At 47.2% G+C, this 14,803-nt stretch overlaps 1 protein-coding gene across 1 annotated transcript in view; it reads left to right on the plus strand.

Moving 5' to 3' along the window:
- The first annotated feature begins 319 nt into the window (after positions 1-319).
- The window catches only part of TRIM36 (tripartite motif containing 36), a 55,753-nt gene continuing 41,269 nt past the window's right edge, over positions 320-14,803 (plus strand). The window contains exon 1 of the mRNA XM_006266874.4: positions 320-625. Coding sequence (XP_006266936.2) covers positions 563-625 — 63 coding nt within the window. The 5' untranslated portion in view covers positions 320-562. The remainder of the gene's footprint in view (positions 626-14,803) is intronic.

Raw genomic sequence — 14,803 nt, forward strand, 5'->3', positions numbered from 1 at the left:
TGCTGTGCATCTCTCCTTTTCCTTGTGGGTTAAAACAGTCTGATTGTAAGCGGGAAGGGAAAGGCACTTCCCACGTTCTGACCAAATAAAGGCAGGGGGCTGCCCTGCTGCTCTGCTTTCTGCTCCCCGCCTGTTTTGACTTGGACCCACCAAATTTCAAGCCCAGACCTGGAGTACTTCATGTTACACACCGGAACCAGACTGCCTTTGTGGTGTGTTGTTCCCAGCTTAAAGAGAGATGCCCGAGGGGGAGGAGAAACACAGGCCCTTTAGGAGGAGCTTGTATGTCCCAAGTTCACCTAATACATTTTCACAGCAGCTCTCACTTTTTTCCGTTAGCTCATCTCCCTGACCACATCACCAATGCAATCAATCAACCCTGGCTCTTTCCTTTTAGTCCTTCAGAGCACAGCTTGGGGCGGTTGGGTTTTTTCGGGGGGGGGAGGGTTCCCACTTTCCCCCCTTTCTGGGGCAAATCTCCTGCCCAGAGCAGCGTGGAGAAGTCCTTGCCCTTTAGGAGGCTGCCGGGCTTGTGGGCATCCGCCGGCAAAGGTTGCCAGCCATGTCCGAGTCAGATGAAGGGAAGCAGTTCGGCTACATCATGGAGTTGATAGAAAAAGGCAAGGTAAGGACCCGGGCGCTGCCCCGGGCGGGGATCTCCCGGCTGCGCCGGCCGCCCCGAGGGAGGGAGGCTGCTGCAGCGGGATGCGCGGGCAACAGGCGCGGGGCGAGGCATCCCCGACCCGGCGGAGCCCGCTCCCGGCCGCTGCACCGGGCTGCGCGGGAGGGGAAGGGGCGAGAGCTGGGGGCGGGGGGGGCACCTTTCTGGCGCGCTGCCACGAAGTGGCCCTACGCAGGACACCCATTCCCAACCCCGCTCCCCCCCGCGATTTGCGGCTCTACTTCCTGCTCCTTTCCCCGCGTCCCGCCTGACTTGGTCCGTCTCCTGCTCCCTGCCCGACCTGCTCCTCTGCTCTCTGCTCCCCGCCGTGTCCCCCGTCTGACTTGCTGCGCTGCCTTCTGCTCCCGCCCTGCATTCCCTGTCCCACTTTACCTTCCGCTCCCTGCCAGATCTGCTACTCTGCCTTCTGCTCCCTGTTCCATGTCCCCTGTTTGGCTTGTTCTTTCTGCTCCCTGCCCCGCCTGCTGATCTGCTTTCTGTTCCCTGTCTACTCTGCTGCTCTGCCTGCTGCTTCCTGCCTGATCTGCTGCTCTGCTTCCTGCCCTGGCCACCCCTGCCTGTCCACTCTGTGATCTGCTGTGCTGTGCCCATGCCACTTGTGGCACACATGCTGCAGGCTGTCATCCCCCTCATTAAACCATACACGCCAGGATTCATGGAGCAGCTCTATCTCTGGTGCTAATCCTTCCGAGATGGGCATCTTGCTATAAACATGGGACTAGTCCCATTGCATGCAGTGCCTGTGGCTACACTGGGGAGAAGGTGTGCACTGACAGCCTAGTACCAGCAAAGCACCCTGCAGCTTTAAAACATTTGCCGGATGACATTAAACCCCTATTGGCATTTCCCTTGCATAGCTAATGTGTAAAGTTACACCCAGCCTGTCTATGCTGGGATTTTAATGTGCAATTAGAAAGCAGCATGGTTTCTAGCATAGATGCATACACTTTTGCAAAATCGGGGCCTGGGTCATTAATGGGAATATATTAAGTTACCTGAGCTGTTCAACATTCAGAACAATCCTGGGAAATGAGCCAGTTGTAGTGCTGCATGCAGTACCTTAGCCTGAAGAGCAGAAACATGGAGAAGTGCTCAGGCAGAAGGCAGGGTAGAGGTGCACCTTGCAGACTAAGTAAATCAGAGATGCATAAGTTTCATGAATCCAAGGTCACTTCATGGTGATCTCACTTCAGTTCTTTGTGCATCACTTCATGACGAAGTGAGCTTGGGCTCATGAAAGCTTATGCATCTCTGATTTACTTAGTCTATAAGGTGCATCTTTACCCTGCCTTCTGCCTGACTTCAGACTAACATAGTTTCCGCTTGGCTCAAGGAAGAGTCCAGAGACATTCTCATTTCTATGGAAAAGAAAGGCACAAAGAAGAGTTAATTCTTAGTACTCTGAAGCAAAAAGGCGTTAAAAATCTCTTTGGAAGAAAAGTTCTTGTAATGATTATAACAGGAGACTGCTGGGCCTCTTGGACTCTATTCTTAGCTCTGTCATTGATTCTCTGTGATTTTTGGACCGTTCACTTCACTTGTATGCTTCAGAGGCTGACTGGTATTTGTCCTGCACTTTGAGATCTTCAGCTTAAAAGTGACATATTTTTAAGCTTGAGGTAGAAAGAAAAGTCTAGCATTTGGTGGCTTTATCACTTGCCTGTACTCCAGAGTGTCCCAATGCTAAATTAGAGTTACAAAATGTGCTAGTATAGAAACAAATACTGGCAACGTGAAATTAAATATTTTCTTTTTTATCCATGGTTGCTGTGGCTGAGAATACTGCTCTAATGAAAACACTGTTGTCTAACAGGAAATGATTCAGGACTTGCAGAGACATTTTGGGGAAATAGCAGTGTCTGCATCTTTTAAAGCAAAAAAAATAAGGAATCCAACCCCTTTTTTCATATTAGTAAAGGCTGATGGCTTTTTAAACCTTTTTATCTGACTTCTTTTCCTGGAAAGGTTATGCTATGGCTTGTGAGAGCTCTAAAAACCTGAAATACACCCTGTACTTTAGATTAGGAAAGGGATTATTTAAGGAACTCTTCCACTTTCTATTTCTGTTCTTAAAGCATAATGAGGTCTTTGTGCATGCTCAAATGTGGGTTTGTTTCATTTTTGGCTTAGTCAAAGTTGCCTGCCTTCTATTGCTTTTCTCTTTACTTCTCCTGGTAAACTATTAAAAATTTGGAAATAATAATGGCTGTAATGATGCATTGTCTGGAAAAAAACACTATTAATTCTGAATATCACTAATGCCTCACTCTGAATAAGTGTTGTGAATAGAAGGCTATGTCAGGGTGAGGGAAATGTTCTTGCCTGAGGAGCTGTTTCTGCTTACTAGTTAGTGCTGCCATTCCTGCTGGACAGGATTCAAGCGTGCGGCTCATAAAGAGATGCCTGAAGACAAATTTTTGCTGCTGTCATGGGCCCCATTGCTCTAAATGATAGGCATCAAAACTGTTTCCAAAGATTGCAATCACTTCTTGCCCCACAATAAAACAATGGGTTTTATTTTCAGCTCTTCCATCACAAATAATTGTTCTGGGCTGGTAATAAGTACCAAACTTTCCTTTATTACCACTCTTTAGTAACACATACACCAGTAAGGTAGCATGAGGAATGGATATCATAGAATCATAGAAAGTTAGGGTTGGAAGGGACCTCAGGAGGTAATCTAGTCCAACCCCCTGTGCAAAGCAGAGCCATCCCCAATTAGATTATCCCAGCCAAAACTTTGTCTAGCCAGGTTTTGAAAACCCCCAAGGATGGAGTTTCCACCACCTCTCTGGGTAACCTGTTCCAGTGTTTTACTACCCTCCTAGTGAGGAAATTCTTCCTAATATCTAACCTAACCTTCCCTTGCTGCAACTTGAGACCATTGCTCCTTGTTCTGTCATCTGCCATCACTGACAACATTCCAGTTCCATCCTCTTTCAACTCCCCACCTCAGGTAGTTGAAGGCTGCTATTAAATCCTCTCTTAGTCTTCTCTTCTCAAGACTAAATAAGCTCAGTTCCCTCAGTCTTTTCTCATAAATCATGTCCTTTAGCCCCCTCACCATTTTTGTTGCCCTCCTCTGGACTCTCTCCAATTTGTCCACATACTTTCTGTAGGGGTCTCAAAACTGAACACAGTCAATTCCAGATGTGGCCTCACCCGTGCAGAATAGAGGGGAATAATCACTTCCCTTGACTTCATAGGCAACACATAGGAGAGGCATGGGGGGCACATCCCTCTCCCCCCCTCGAGATTGGCTGCTGCTGAAGCTGTTGCCGGCTTCTGTGGGTGCTCGCTGCCGCCCCCCTGGCGGCTGCGGGCAGCCCCTGCTTACAGCTTGCTGCTGCCAACAGTGTGGATGGCGGCTGCGGGTGGTCCCTGCCCACTGCCTGCTGCTTGCCACCCCTCCCCCCTCACTGCCAAGACTGCTGTGGCTGCCTGCAGGAGGTCCCCACTCGGCCTGCCCTTACCACCGATGTCACTGCAGCCACCTGTAAGTGGTCTCCACTCACTGCCACCATGTCCCCTGCTGCCGACACCGTTGCCGCCGCCTGCAGGCAGTCACTGTGGCCCCGCCAGCCTCCAGGGGCATGCGCCGTTCATGCCTGAACTACTGGAAACACACCTACCAATGTAGCCCAGTATGCCATTAGCCTTCTTGGCAACAAGGGCAGAGTGTTGGCTTAGATTCAAGCTTATTATCCACTGTAACCCCAAGTCCTTTTCTGCAGAGCTGCTTCCCAGCCAGTCAGCTGCCAGCTTGTACTAAGTGCAGGACTTTGCACTTGTCCTTGTTGAACCAAAGATGAATATACCTCCTCTGCTCGTGCTTGTAGGGAGGCAGTTAGACGGGCCAAAGATACCATGGAGCTGAGGATGGCAACCCAAGTAAAAGACAACAAGAAATTGTTTTTTAGATATATAGGGAGTAAAAGGAAGGCCCAGGGAGGAATAGGACCCCTGCTAAATGGGCAGAAACAATTGGTGACAGACAGGGGGGACAAGGCTGAACTCCTCGATGAGTTCTTTGCCTCAGTGTTCCTAAGTGAGGGGCACAACAAGTCTCTCACTGGGGTTGTAGAGAGGCAGCAGCAAGGTGCCAGACTTCCACGCGTAGACCCTGAAATGGTGCAGAGTCATTTGGAAGAACTGGATGCCTTTAAGTCAGCAGGCCCAGATGAGCTCCATCCAAGGGTGCTGAAGGCACTGGCCGACATTGCAGAGCCACTGGCGGGAATATTTGAAAGCTCGTGGCGCACGGGCCAAGTCCTGGAGGACTGGAAAAGGGCCAGCGTGGTCCCCATTTTCAAAAAGGGGAGGAAGGAGGACCCGGGCAACTATAGACCTGTCAGTCTCACCTCCATCCTTGGCAAAGTCTTTGAAAAAATTATCAAGGCTCACATTTGTGAGAGCCCAGCAGGACAAATTATGCTGAGGGGAAATCAGCACGGGTTTGTGGCAGGCAGATCGTGCCTGACCAATCTGGTTTCTTTTTATGACCAGGTTACGAAACGCCTGGACACAGGAGGAGGGGTGGATGTCGTATACTTAGACTTCAGGAAGGCCTTTGATACGGTATCCCACCCCATACTGGTGAACAAGTTAAGAGGCTGTGACTTGGATGACTACGCAGTCCGGTGGGTGGCGAATTGGCTGGAGGGTCGCACCCAGAGAGTCGTGGTGGATGGGTCGGTTTCGACCTGGAAGGGTGTGGGCAGTGGGGTCCCGCAGGGCTCGGTCCTTGGACCGATACTCTTTAATGTCTTCATCAGCGACTTGGACAAGGGAGTGAAATGTACTCTGTCCAAGTTTGCAGATGACACAAAGCTATGGGGAGATGTAGACACGCCAGAGGGCAGGGAACAGCTGCAAGCAGATCTGGACAGGTTGGAGAAGTGGGCAGAAAACAACAGAATGCAGTTCAACAAGGAGAAATGCAAAGTGCTGCACCTAGGGAGGAAAAATGTCCAGCACACCTACAGCCTAGGGAATGACCTGCTGGGTAGCACGGAAGTGGAAAGGGATCTTGGAGTCCTAGTGGACTCCAAAATGAACATGAGTCGGCAGTGTGACGAAGCCATCAAAAAATCCAATGGCACTTTATCGTGCATCAGCAGATGCATGACGAATAGATCCAAGGAGGTGATACTTCCCCTCTATCGGGCGCTGGTCAGACTGCAGTTGGAGTACTGCGTGCAATTCTGGGTGCCGCAATTCAAGAGGGATGCGGATAACCTGGAGAGGGTCCAGAGAAGGGCCACTCGTATGGTTAAGGGCCTGCAGACCAAGCCCTATGAGGAGAGACTAGAGAAACTGGATCTTTTCAGCCTCCTCAAGAGAAGGTTGAGAGGCGACCTTGTGGCTGCCTATAAGTTCATCACAGGGGCACAGAAGGGAATTGGTGAGTATTTATTCACCAAGGCGCCCCCGGGGGTTACAAGAAATAATGGCCACAAGCTAGCAGAGAGCAGATTTAGATTGGACATTAGGAAGAACTTCTTCACAGTTCGAGTGGCCAAGGTCTGGAATGGGCTCCCAAGGGAGGTGGTGCTCTCCCCTACCCTGGGGGTCTTCAAGAGGAGGTTAGATGAGCATCTAGCTGGAGTCATCTAGACCCAGCACTCTTTCCTGCTTATGCAGGGGGTCGGACTTGATGATCTATTGAGGTCCCTTCCGACCCTAACATCTATGAATCTATGAATCTATGAACCTCATGAGATTTTTTTGGCCCAATCCTGCCATTTGTTTAACTCACTCTGAATCCTAGCCCTACCTCCAGCATATCTACTACTCCGCACAGCTTGGTGTTGTCTGCAAACTTGCTGATATCAAATGTTAAACTCGGCCACTGATTTCCCAGAATGACATAAGGGCTAGGGACAAACAGTCAAAAAGCCTGAGGCTGAATTGATCCAATCTTTGCAGGTTTCTGTAAACTACTTAGACTGAACTGATAAGAAAGTGAAGTCACACTAGCTTTTCAAAAGTGGAAGGGAGACAGACCCCTGCAGTGGTTCACACCAGGAGCCAGGGCATGCTGGAACTCACTTCCCAGCCTGGTGGCTAGTGGGGAGATGGATGACTTCCCCAGCCACGCTCCCTCTTTAGCCTCCAGTCAGCTGAGGAGGGGGCATGGGGGAAACCTCCCCATCAGACCTCCAGCCAGGCTGTCCCTAGTGCTGGGGAAGGGGAAGAGGGAAGCCCCCAGTGGGGTGTTTCTCTCTCTCTCCCCATGCCTGGATCCAGTCTCCCTAGCCATCTCGTCTCCTCAGTCTGGACTGGCTGAAGAGGGGATGTGGGGGGAACCTCTCCCCTCTGCCTGGCACTGGACCCCCCGCAGGGTGGTTCTTTCCTCCCCCCACACCCAGAGCTAGGAGCTGGGCTGATTACCTGGCTGTGCCCCCTCCTTGGCCAGCAGGCTGGCTGAGGAGGGAGTTGCGGGGGGGATGCCTGCCCCCCCCCCACCAGCTCTGGATCCCCAGCTGGGCTGTGCCAGGTGCAGGGGGAGAGCCCTCAGTGGGGGCTGTTTTTTCGCACCTTCCTCCTCAGCTGGCCTGCCCACTGGGGAGGGGGCATGGCCTGGTGATCAGCTCAGCTTCCAGCTGCAGGGAAGCCTTCAGTGAGGGTTCTGCTCCCCCGCCTGAGCTGGGAGCCAGCCTTATCACCCAGCCATGCTCCCTGCTCAGCTGGCAGGCTGGCTGAGGAGGGAGTCAGAGGGAAACAGCCTCCCTCCACCCCACCCCCGCACCCTGACTTTGGATTTGTATCCAGGCTGTGCACAGCACAGTGGTGGGAAGCCCATAATGGGGCTGTTCCCCTCCCCACTCTCTCCTCAGCTGGCCCACTGGTTGGGGAAGGGGCATGGCTGGGTAATTGCCCTGGCTTCTGACTCAGGTTGGACTGTGGCAGGGCCAAAGCATAGGGGGTGCTCGTGGTTGCACATGCACCCCCTGAGCGTGGCAGTGCATCCCCTGTAAAAAGGTGCCACCAAGTGTCAGCAGCGCCTGTGGGCGGTTGCCATGCACCATCCTGCTGCCAAAACTGCCAGTGGCATCTGCAGGCAGTCCACAATCACCCTAGGCCACTGCCGCTGCTGCCAGTGGCACCTGTGGGTGATCGCTGACCCCTGGTCGGCACTCGCCATGCCCCCCACCACTGACAGTGCCAGCGGCATCTGTGGGAGTTCCTAGCTTACCGCTGCTGTGCTCCCGCAGTTGCCACTGTGCTCCCACTGCCAACAGTGCAACCATTCCCCCCCAGCCACCGGGGCACACACCGTTCGTGGACTGTGGACTTCTGTGCAGCTAGGAGATGGGCTGATCACCTGGTGGTATTTGCTTCCCAGCCAGCAGGTCGGCTGAGGAGGGAGTGGGGTTAAAAACCGGCAGCCTCCTCCCTTTCCCTCTCCCACCCCAATTCCAGACCCTCCCAGGAGCTGCTGAGTGAGCACAGCCCCTGGTGCCACTGCTTTGCTGGAGCTGGCTCAGGGGGACAGAGCATTGGCTGCCCAGTGCCTCCTGGGCAGAGCTACAGCCTGGGGGCCCACCACCCCCAGCAACTGAAGCCGGGGGTGGGGGGAATGCCCACTCCACGCCCAGCAGAGGGGGGAAGCTGGTAGTGGGGGCTTTACTCCCCTGCCCCAGATGGTAGCTGGTTGATTTCCTGGCCGAGAAGCGGGTGAGGAAATACACCCCACTCCTGGCTGCTGGGGATGGAAAAGTCCCTGCTGGCACCTGGGAGCTGGGCTAGTCCTGCTCTGTTGGAGCAGAGAGCACAGCCCAGGGGTGCAGAGCATGCTGGGATGCTGGGGGACTTTTATTTAACTTAAACCAGGAAGGTGTTTGGGACAGAATTCCCATAAAGCAGTTTGACCCAAATCAGTTAAGTCTGACACTAAATTCAAGCAAGTTTATGTTAAACCAGCTTTAGCCATTTTGAAAGTGAAGAGTAGACCATCCCCAACTACACCAGTGTTATGTGCACTGAACTTCTGTTCTGGTACAGGTTTAAACCAGTTTCTGATCACTTAAACCATTTTATGTGTAACTTCTGTCCCTAGTGAATGTGCATCTCAAGAATGCTGTTCTGGATTCCTTATACATTTGGTCCCAAACTCACACTTGACAAGGCCATATTATGACCCACTTGATGTTCTTTAAAAAAAGGGGGCTCTATCTTTTTCTGCATATTCAGAAATTTCTATTTGCAAGGTTTTTGTATGGTGGTTATTGTCTCAGTTCCTCAATTAACTGCACTGGTCTCTTTCATGGTCTCTTCAAAGTCTTAGGTTTCAGGCCTTTAAACCCTTATATTTCTCAGGTGTGAAGCACTTATTTCCCCCCTCTAGATTGTGTTTTGAAACTACTGCCCTCTTTCTGGTCATTCTTACTTTCCCAAAGGATTTAAGTTAAGCACCTGCAACTCATCTTTCTCAGGGACTACGGCAGGGCTAGGTTACCTGCAGATGCTATGCTGACACAGCTGCTATAACAGCAAAGCCTCCTGCTGGAGATAGATCTTATACTAGCAAAAGTGCTTTTTATGGGAGTAGTTAAATCATGTTCCCAAATGACATAAGCGATACCAGCAGCTGGTGGGGGTAAGTAACTTTTTTTTCACTGTGATCCTAATCAACATAATTATGCTAGCCAGCCTTTGTAGTGTAGACCTGGCCAGTGTTAACCAGTGATCAGCCACCTTTCACATAGTAAAAAACTGTTTATTCAGAGCCAAAGCACTAGAGAAAACATGTAATAACATATAAGCAGCTTTCATGCATACTTACATATCCACCTAGGATCCTGGCAGCTACAGTACATGAATATATCCAGCAAGTGACCCTTCTCTGAGATCACGGCCCTCTCTTTATAGTTTTACTTCTTTGTTGGGCCTCTTAAATCAAAGGAAACCACTACTCGCTATTTCCCCCAGGGAATGAGACTGCCACAGACTTATTATCTTCATTAGTGATTTACATTAATTACCCCCTAGTGACAGCAGTTCCTACAAGAAACCCACTCACTGAACCAGGAACACAAAGGGCCCATGTAACACTGATAGCCTTGATGCAGTAGTCTTTGAATTTTCCATGTTCTCATAACATCTGTCACATCTTGATGTAATAGTCTCTGGAATATTCTGTCTTTCCAAAGCACCTGTCACAAGCATCCCTATAGCTGTGTAGCATCTGAGTGCCCTATAATACCCAAATGAAGTAGTATAAGCATTGTCCCTCTTTTACAGAAAAGGAGGAGGAGGCAGAGAAGAGGAGACTTCCATCAGATTTCCTGAGTTACAGGCCAAATCTTAAGCAAAAGGATATTTTTCCTTGCCAGTGATAGTATCAATTTTCTTTCATTCTGCTCCCTATTTCCTATAGGCCAGGGACAGAAGTTACACATAAACTGGTTTAAGTGATCAGAAGGCGGTTTAAACCTGTAACAGAACAGAAGTTTAGTGCACATAAACCACTTTCAAAATGGCCCAACCTGGTTTAAGATAAACCTGGTTGAATGTAGTATCAGACTTAACTGACTGATGTCTGCTGTCCCAGGGTTCCTTTTACCAGAGACCCCCAAAGATTGACACAGCCCCTCATCTGATTTGGTATCAAGTGAACTTTATTAGTAACCCCTAGGTTTATTACAAGATAATTATCCTTGCAATACGACCTGGCAAGTGGTTCCTTAGACGTTACAACAGCGACCTTTGGTGGTACCAGCCTCAGATCCTCTGTGGGGTGTGTGGGATGTTAGTTTCTGGATTTCCTGTTACTCAAAGCAAGAAGTCCAAGGCTGCTCCTGTCTCCCCAGGGTGGCAACACAAACACACACTGTCTCTTTGTTTGTCCACTACTTTTGTAACTTTCTCATCTCAAACTGTCCAATCCTCAGGTTTCTTACCTCATCTTTTTAGATAAGGTACTCCAATCCTATTCCATTTTTGGGTTTCTTTCCTTTTAGGGAAACTACTGTACCTGGTTATCCCACCATATCAAACAGAGCAGTAATTTTTCACAGTGCCTTATAAGGCACTCTGTACAATTTAATTGCTTAGTTCTGGGAAGGCCTAAAGTTATGCTAAGAGCCTGAGCATAACTCAGTTTGCCTGCTACAATGTCAAGCCAGTTTATAGAACTTCTGTCCCAGACCCCTTTCTGGTTTAAGTTAAATCAGAGTCTTCTAGCAGCTGCCCCTGGTGCTGGAGTGGCAAGGGGGTTGGGGATCCTGACAGGGGCTGCTCCACCCCAACCAGGCAGACCCCAACTGGGGTCCCCTGGGGGAAGGGGGGAATAAACCGCTTCCCCTCTTTGCCTTAGGCACCATGCCAGGCTGGCATCTGGCCAGGGGCCAGGGTCTGGCCATGCTCCCTCCCCACTACAAAAAAGTCTGGTAAGGGCTGCTTCCCTCCTTCTCCAGGCAGACCCTGGCTGGGGTCTCTGCAGGCCAGGGTGGGAGTTTAAACCCCACCCCAATCATACTCAGGCCTGCCAGGGCCTGGCCATGCCTCCCCCTGCCCCCTCAGCTCAGCTTCCCCCAGCCACTGCAGAAAGGAAGGGAGGGCTGCTCTAGTGCCCCCTGGCTTCAAGCCTGGGCCATTGCAGGCATGTAGCTGCATTTCCAGAATCAAAAGTAAATGTCTATTCACTTGCTTGCCAGTTCAATCTACACAGGTTAGACTAACCTGCAAAGATTGAATCAATTCAGGCTCAGGCTTTTTGAATGTCTATACATAGCCAGAATGCCCCTTTCACAATAGCTAAACATGAAAATACTGTATTTAAAAAAATGCTTCTCTGAGCCTATTCACAAACTTGTCCTCCATTTATAGACCAATGTTTTATTTTTGTTTGGAATATGGCTTAAAATTAACTTGGCTCTTTCTGCAATAGCAGTAACTTCAATGTATATGCAGAACCATATGATATGAAACCATATTTGTGCATGATGGCATTTGTTTCAATTCAACAGCAGAGCCAATGTTTTGAATAGTTTTCTAAAACAAGATTGTAAAACAGTGAGAATTTAAAAGTCATTTTAGCTTAGCTGTAAATATTTTTGCTATATATGATTTTGCTGTTCAAAGAAGGCTCACAACATTCACAGTTATCTTGATCAATTCTTCAATTTTTTCAAATGACTTCTTCTCACTCTATTCTGTCTTTCTGCTTAACCCCAGAACAATCAAGTTTTACAGAGATCTTGGGATTCAAAAAGAATAACTTTAAAAAACATCACGTAATTCAAAGCATTTAAAATAAAGAATATATGTATATATGTCTGTAATATATAGTGTGTGTGTATGTGTGCGCACAGGTATGCTTAAATTACAGAAAAACCTCTTTGTCTTTCTTCTCATCTTTCAAAGCACTTGTTCAAAGCCATTGGCCAGCTGAAGAATAAATATTCAGTTAAAAAAGATTACGATAAAAACTTATATATCTTAGAGTAAAATTGCACATTTCACTCAGTCGCTGTTACTAAAAATAGTATTTGCTAGATTCCCCTTATATCCCTCAACCCATGTATTTAGGAAGAGACCAGGAAATAAAATCTCAGGTCCATATATGGCATGATAAAGCTAAATAAAATATGTACTAATTGTCCAATGCAGCAAGGACCTCAGTATGCCCCAATTTTGAATGCTTTGAGTAGCTGGGGAAGCAAAATGCGAAACTGTTGGCTTTACGATTAGGTGGCTTTACCATTATTTCCCTGTCAAGCCACAAGACCCAAGTAATCTAGAGCCAGCTACACTCTATACCAACCATAAGAGAAATCCCCTGCTTCTCCTATTAGGACAGCTCTCCAATCTCCACTCCAAATATAATGCACAAGATGGTTTTTGATACAGCAACAAAATCAAAAATAGAATGGGGAAGAGCACTGAGAATGTAGTAATCCTGCACTGAGGGGGCATCCCCATGACAGTAAAAAAGCCTGGTAATAGGATGAAGTGGGGCAAAAGTGAGGACATAAAGCTTTCCCTCCTGAATTCTACATGTTGAAAGGCCTCAGGCCTTTTCATCCATACAACACCTCACTAAGCTGAGGAGAGCAAGGTTATTAAAATCCTGTTCACCCTGCAGCCAATGCAAACAGACATTCAAACAAGTTAGTACCTTAATGATCAATTAAAGGATTAACTAAAAAGTCCCTGGCAAATCTTGACAATAATGATAGTTAGCATTCGTTTGCATTTGGAGGGTGGGGGAATAAGAAGAATGGGGACATTTTGGCCTTGTCTACACTAGCAAGGGTTTTATCTAAACCAGTATAGAACCCAATTTAATTTGTAAGTATGGGCAGAAGGTAGGGTCAGATACTGAGAAGAGACCCTTTTGATTTAATTAGTCTATAAAGTGCAAATGTACCCCGTCTTCTGCCTGACTTCAGATTAACATGGCTAACTACCTCTGTCTGCGTTTGTATGTGTTGTCTGGGACAGTTCTCTTCAGTACTGTTTCCAGACTATGGCAATGTTGAATAGCCATCTTTTTTGTTGGTAGGTATTATTTAAACCATATTACCCCAGGCCAGTTATGCCCATTGTCAGTAATATGCTAGTGTGGACAAGATTGGGTCATGCTTATAAAAGACTAATTCTTTAAATGACACGCATAGAGACAAGGAATTTTGAAGATCAGAGTATAATAAAATTATTCACAAGTTTCAAAAGCATTTTTCAATTCATGTTTTATTAGCCTTGTGGAAGCTATACACTGTCATTTCCCTGCCAACATGTTTTTAGTTCTTTGTGTGATGGCTTATTGCTGCAAGGTTGAATGTGAGTTCTGTCCAACTGGCATTTTGACATAAAAATATTTACAAAGAATTCCTACCATTATCAAGTAGTTTAAAGTTTAACTTTATTAGAGGGTGTCTTACAAAGTAAACACATAAGAAAATATTTACATCTATCTATAAACATATTAAAATACTTCCCCTTTTGTCTGGAATGTAAATATCCCTTTGCAATGCTGAAAATGCAAAATCACCACCCCGATGTTCACCATTTCCAGAAAGTGTAATTTACCAGTCAAATTTCACAGCTCAGGCTCAGAGAAGCACAAAAATAATCAATGCTGAAAACCAAATTACACTCTTCAGATATTTTGTTATTAATAGTTTGTGTAGAAAGGTAGTACAAATACCAGTAAAGAGTTTTGGGGGAAATATAATGAGTTGTGCTTTCTTAAATAAACTGTAGAAATATAAATAAAAGCTGGTAAGATGTAGGTCAGATTTAGGGTTTACTGAACTTGACAGCCTGTTAACACTGACGTTTAGTCCTCAACTCAATGAGTTTTAATTAAACTAAACTTCCTTCCACTGTATAGATTCAGGACATTGTCTTAACTTTGAATTTTCTTGTTAAGTGATTGTTTCTGCCTCCTTCCCCACCCGTCATGACCAAGCTGAATTCTACATAACCATAGATAGTATTGTTTCCATCTCTTTCCAATAAATAAAACCATTTTATGTATAGGCTTAACTTATTTTTCAAATTTTGAATGTTGTCAGAGGGGGTGTTTGCCGCAAAATTTCTAACACAAGCATGTTGAAAAGGGGAGAGTGTATGCACATGCAAGCGTGTGTGAGAGACAGACACAAGCACATAAAGACCATTTGGAGTTTATCTGTCTGACTACTGATACTATTACTCTGGTGTCTTCTCCCCAATTCCATAATGTTTTATGGTTCCTCTCTTTCCTATGCTATGGATTTTTAAAAAATCTATTTATTAGATTTATACTTTTCCCTAACCAAAAGGCACAGAATGGCTTATAATAACAAGACAAACACCCCACAGTTAGGAAACAGCAGTTGATTCTCTAAACACTCTCCTAAAATTTGAGAACTCAAACTCCCCCATCTCTCATCTACATTTTATGCTTTTTCCTGCAAGGACTTTGCCTTTTTTTGGTGACAGTTTTTGGTTCTTAATACAAATAAATTACAATCCTCAGCACTCATAGTCTCTTAAATCTCCTGTACCTAAAGTGCTGTACCTAACATTAACTGAGATTTACATACCCTGTAGTTTTGTCTGTACTAAACATTTTGGAGGTCATTTTCCTACCAGTGGCAGCAACAGTGGATGCTAGTTGAGAAAGGG

Source organism: Alligator mississippiensis, chromosome 3 (assembly GCF_030867095.1).
Source record: "Alligator mississippiensis isolate rAllMis1 chromosome 3, rAllMis1, whole genome shotgun sequence".
Classification (NCBI taxonomy): domain Eukaryota; kingdom Metazoa; phylum Chordata; order Crocodylia; family Alligatoridae; genus Alligator; species Alligator mississippiensis.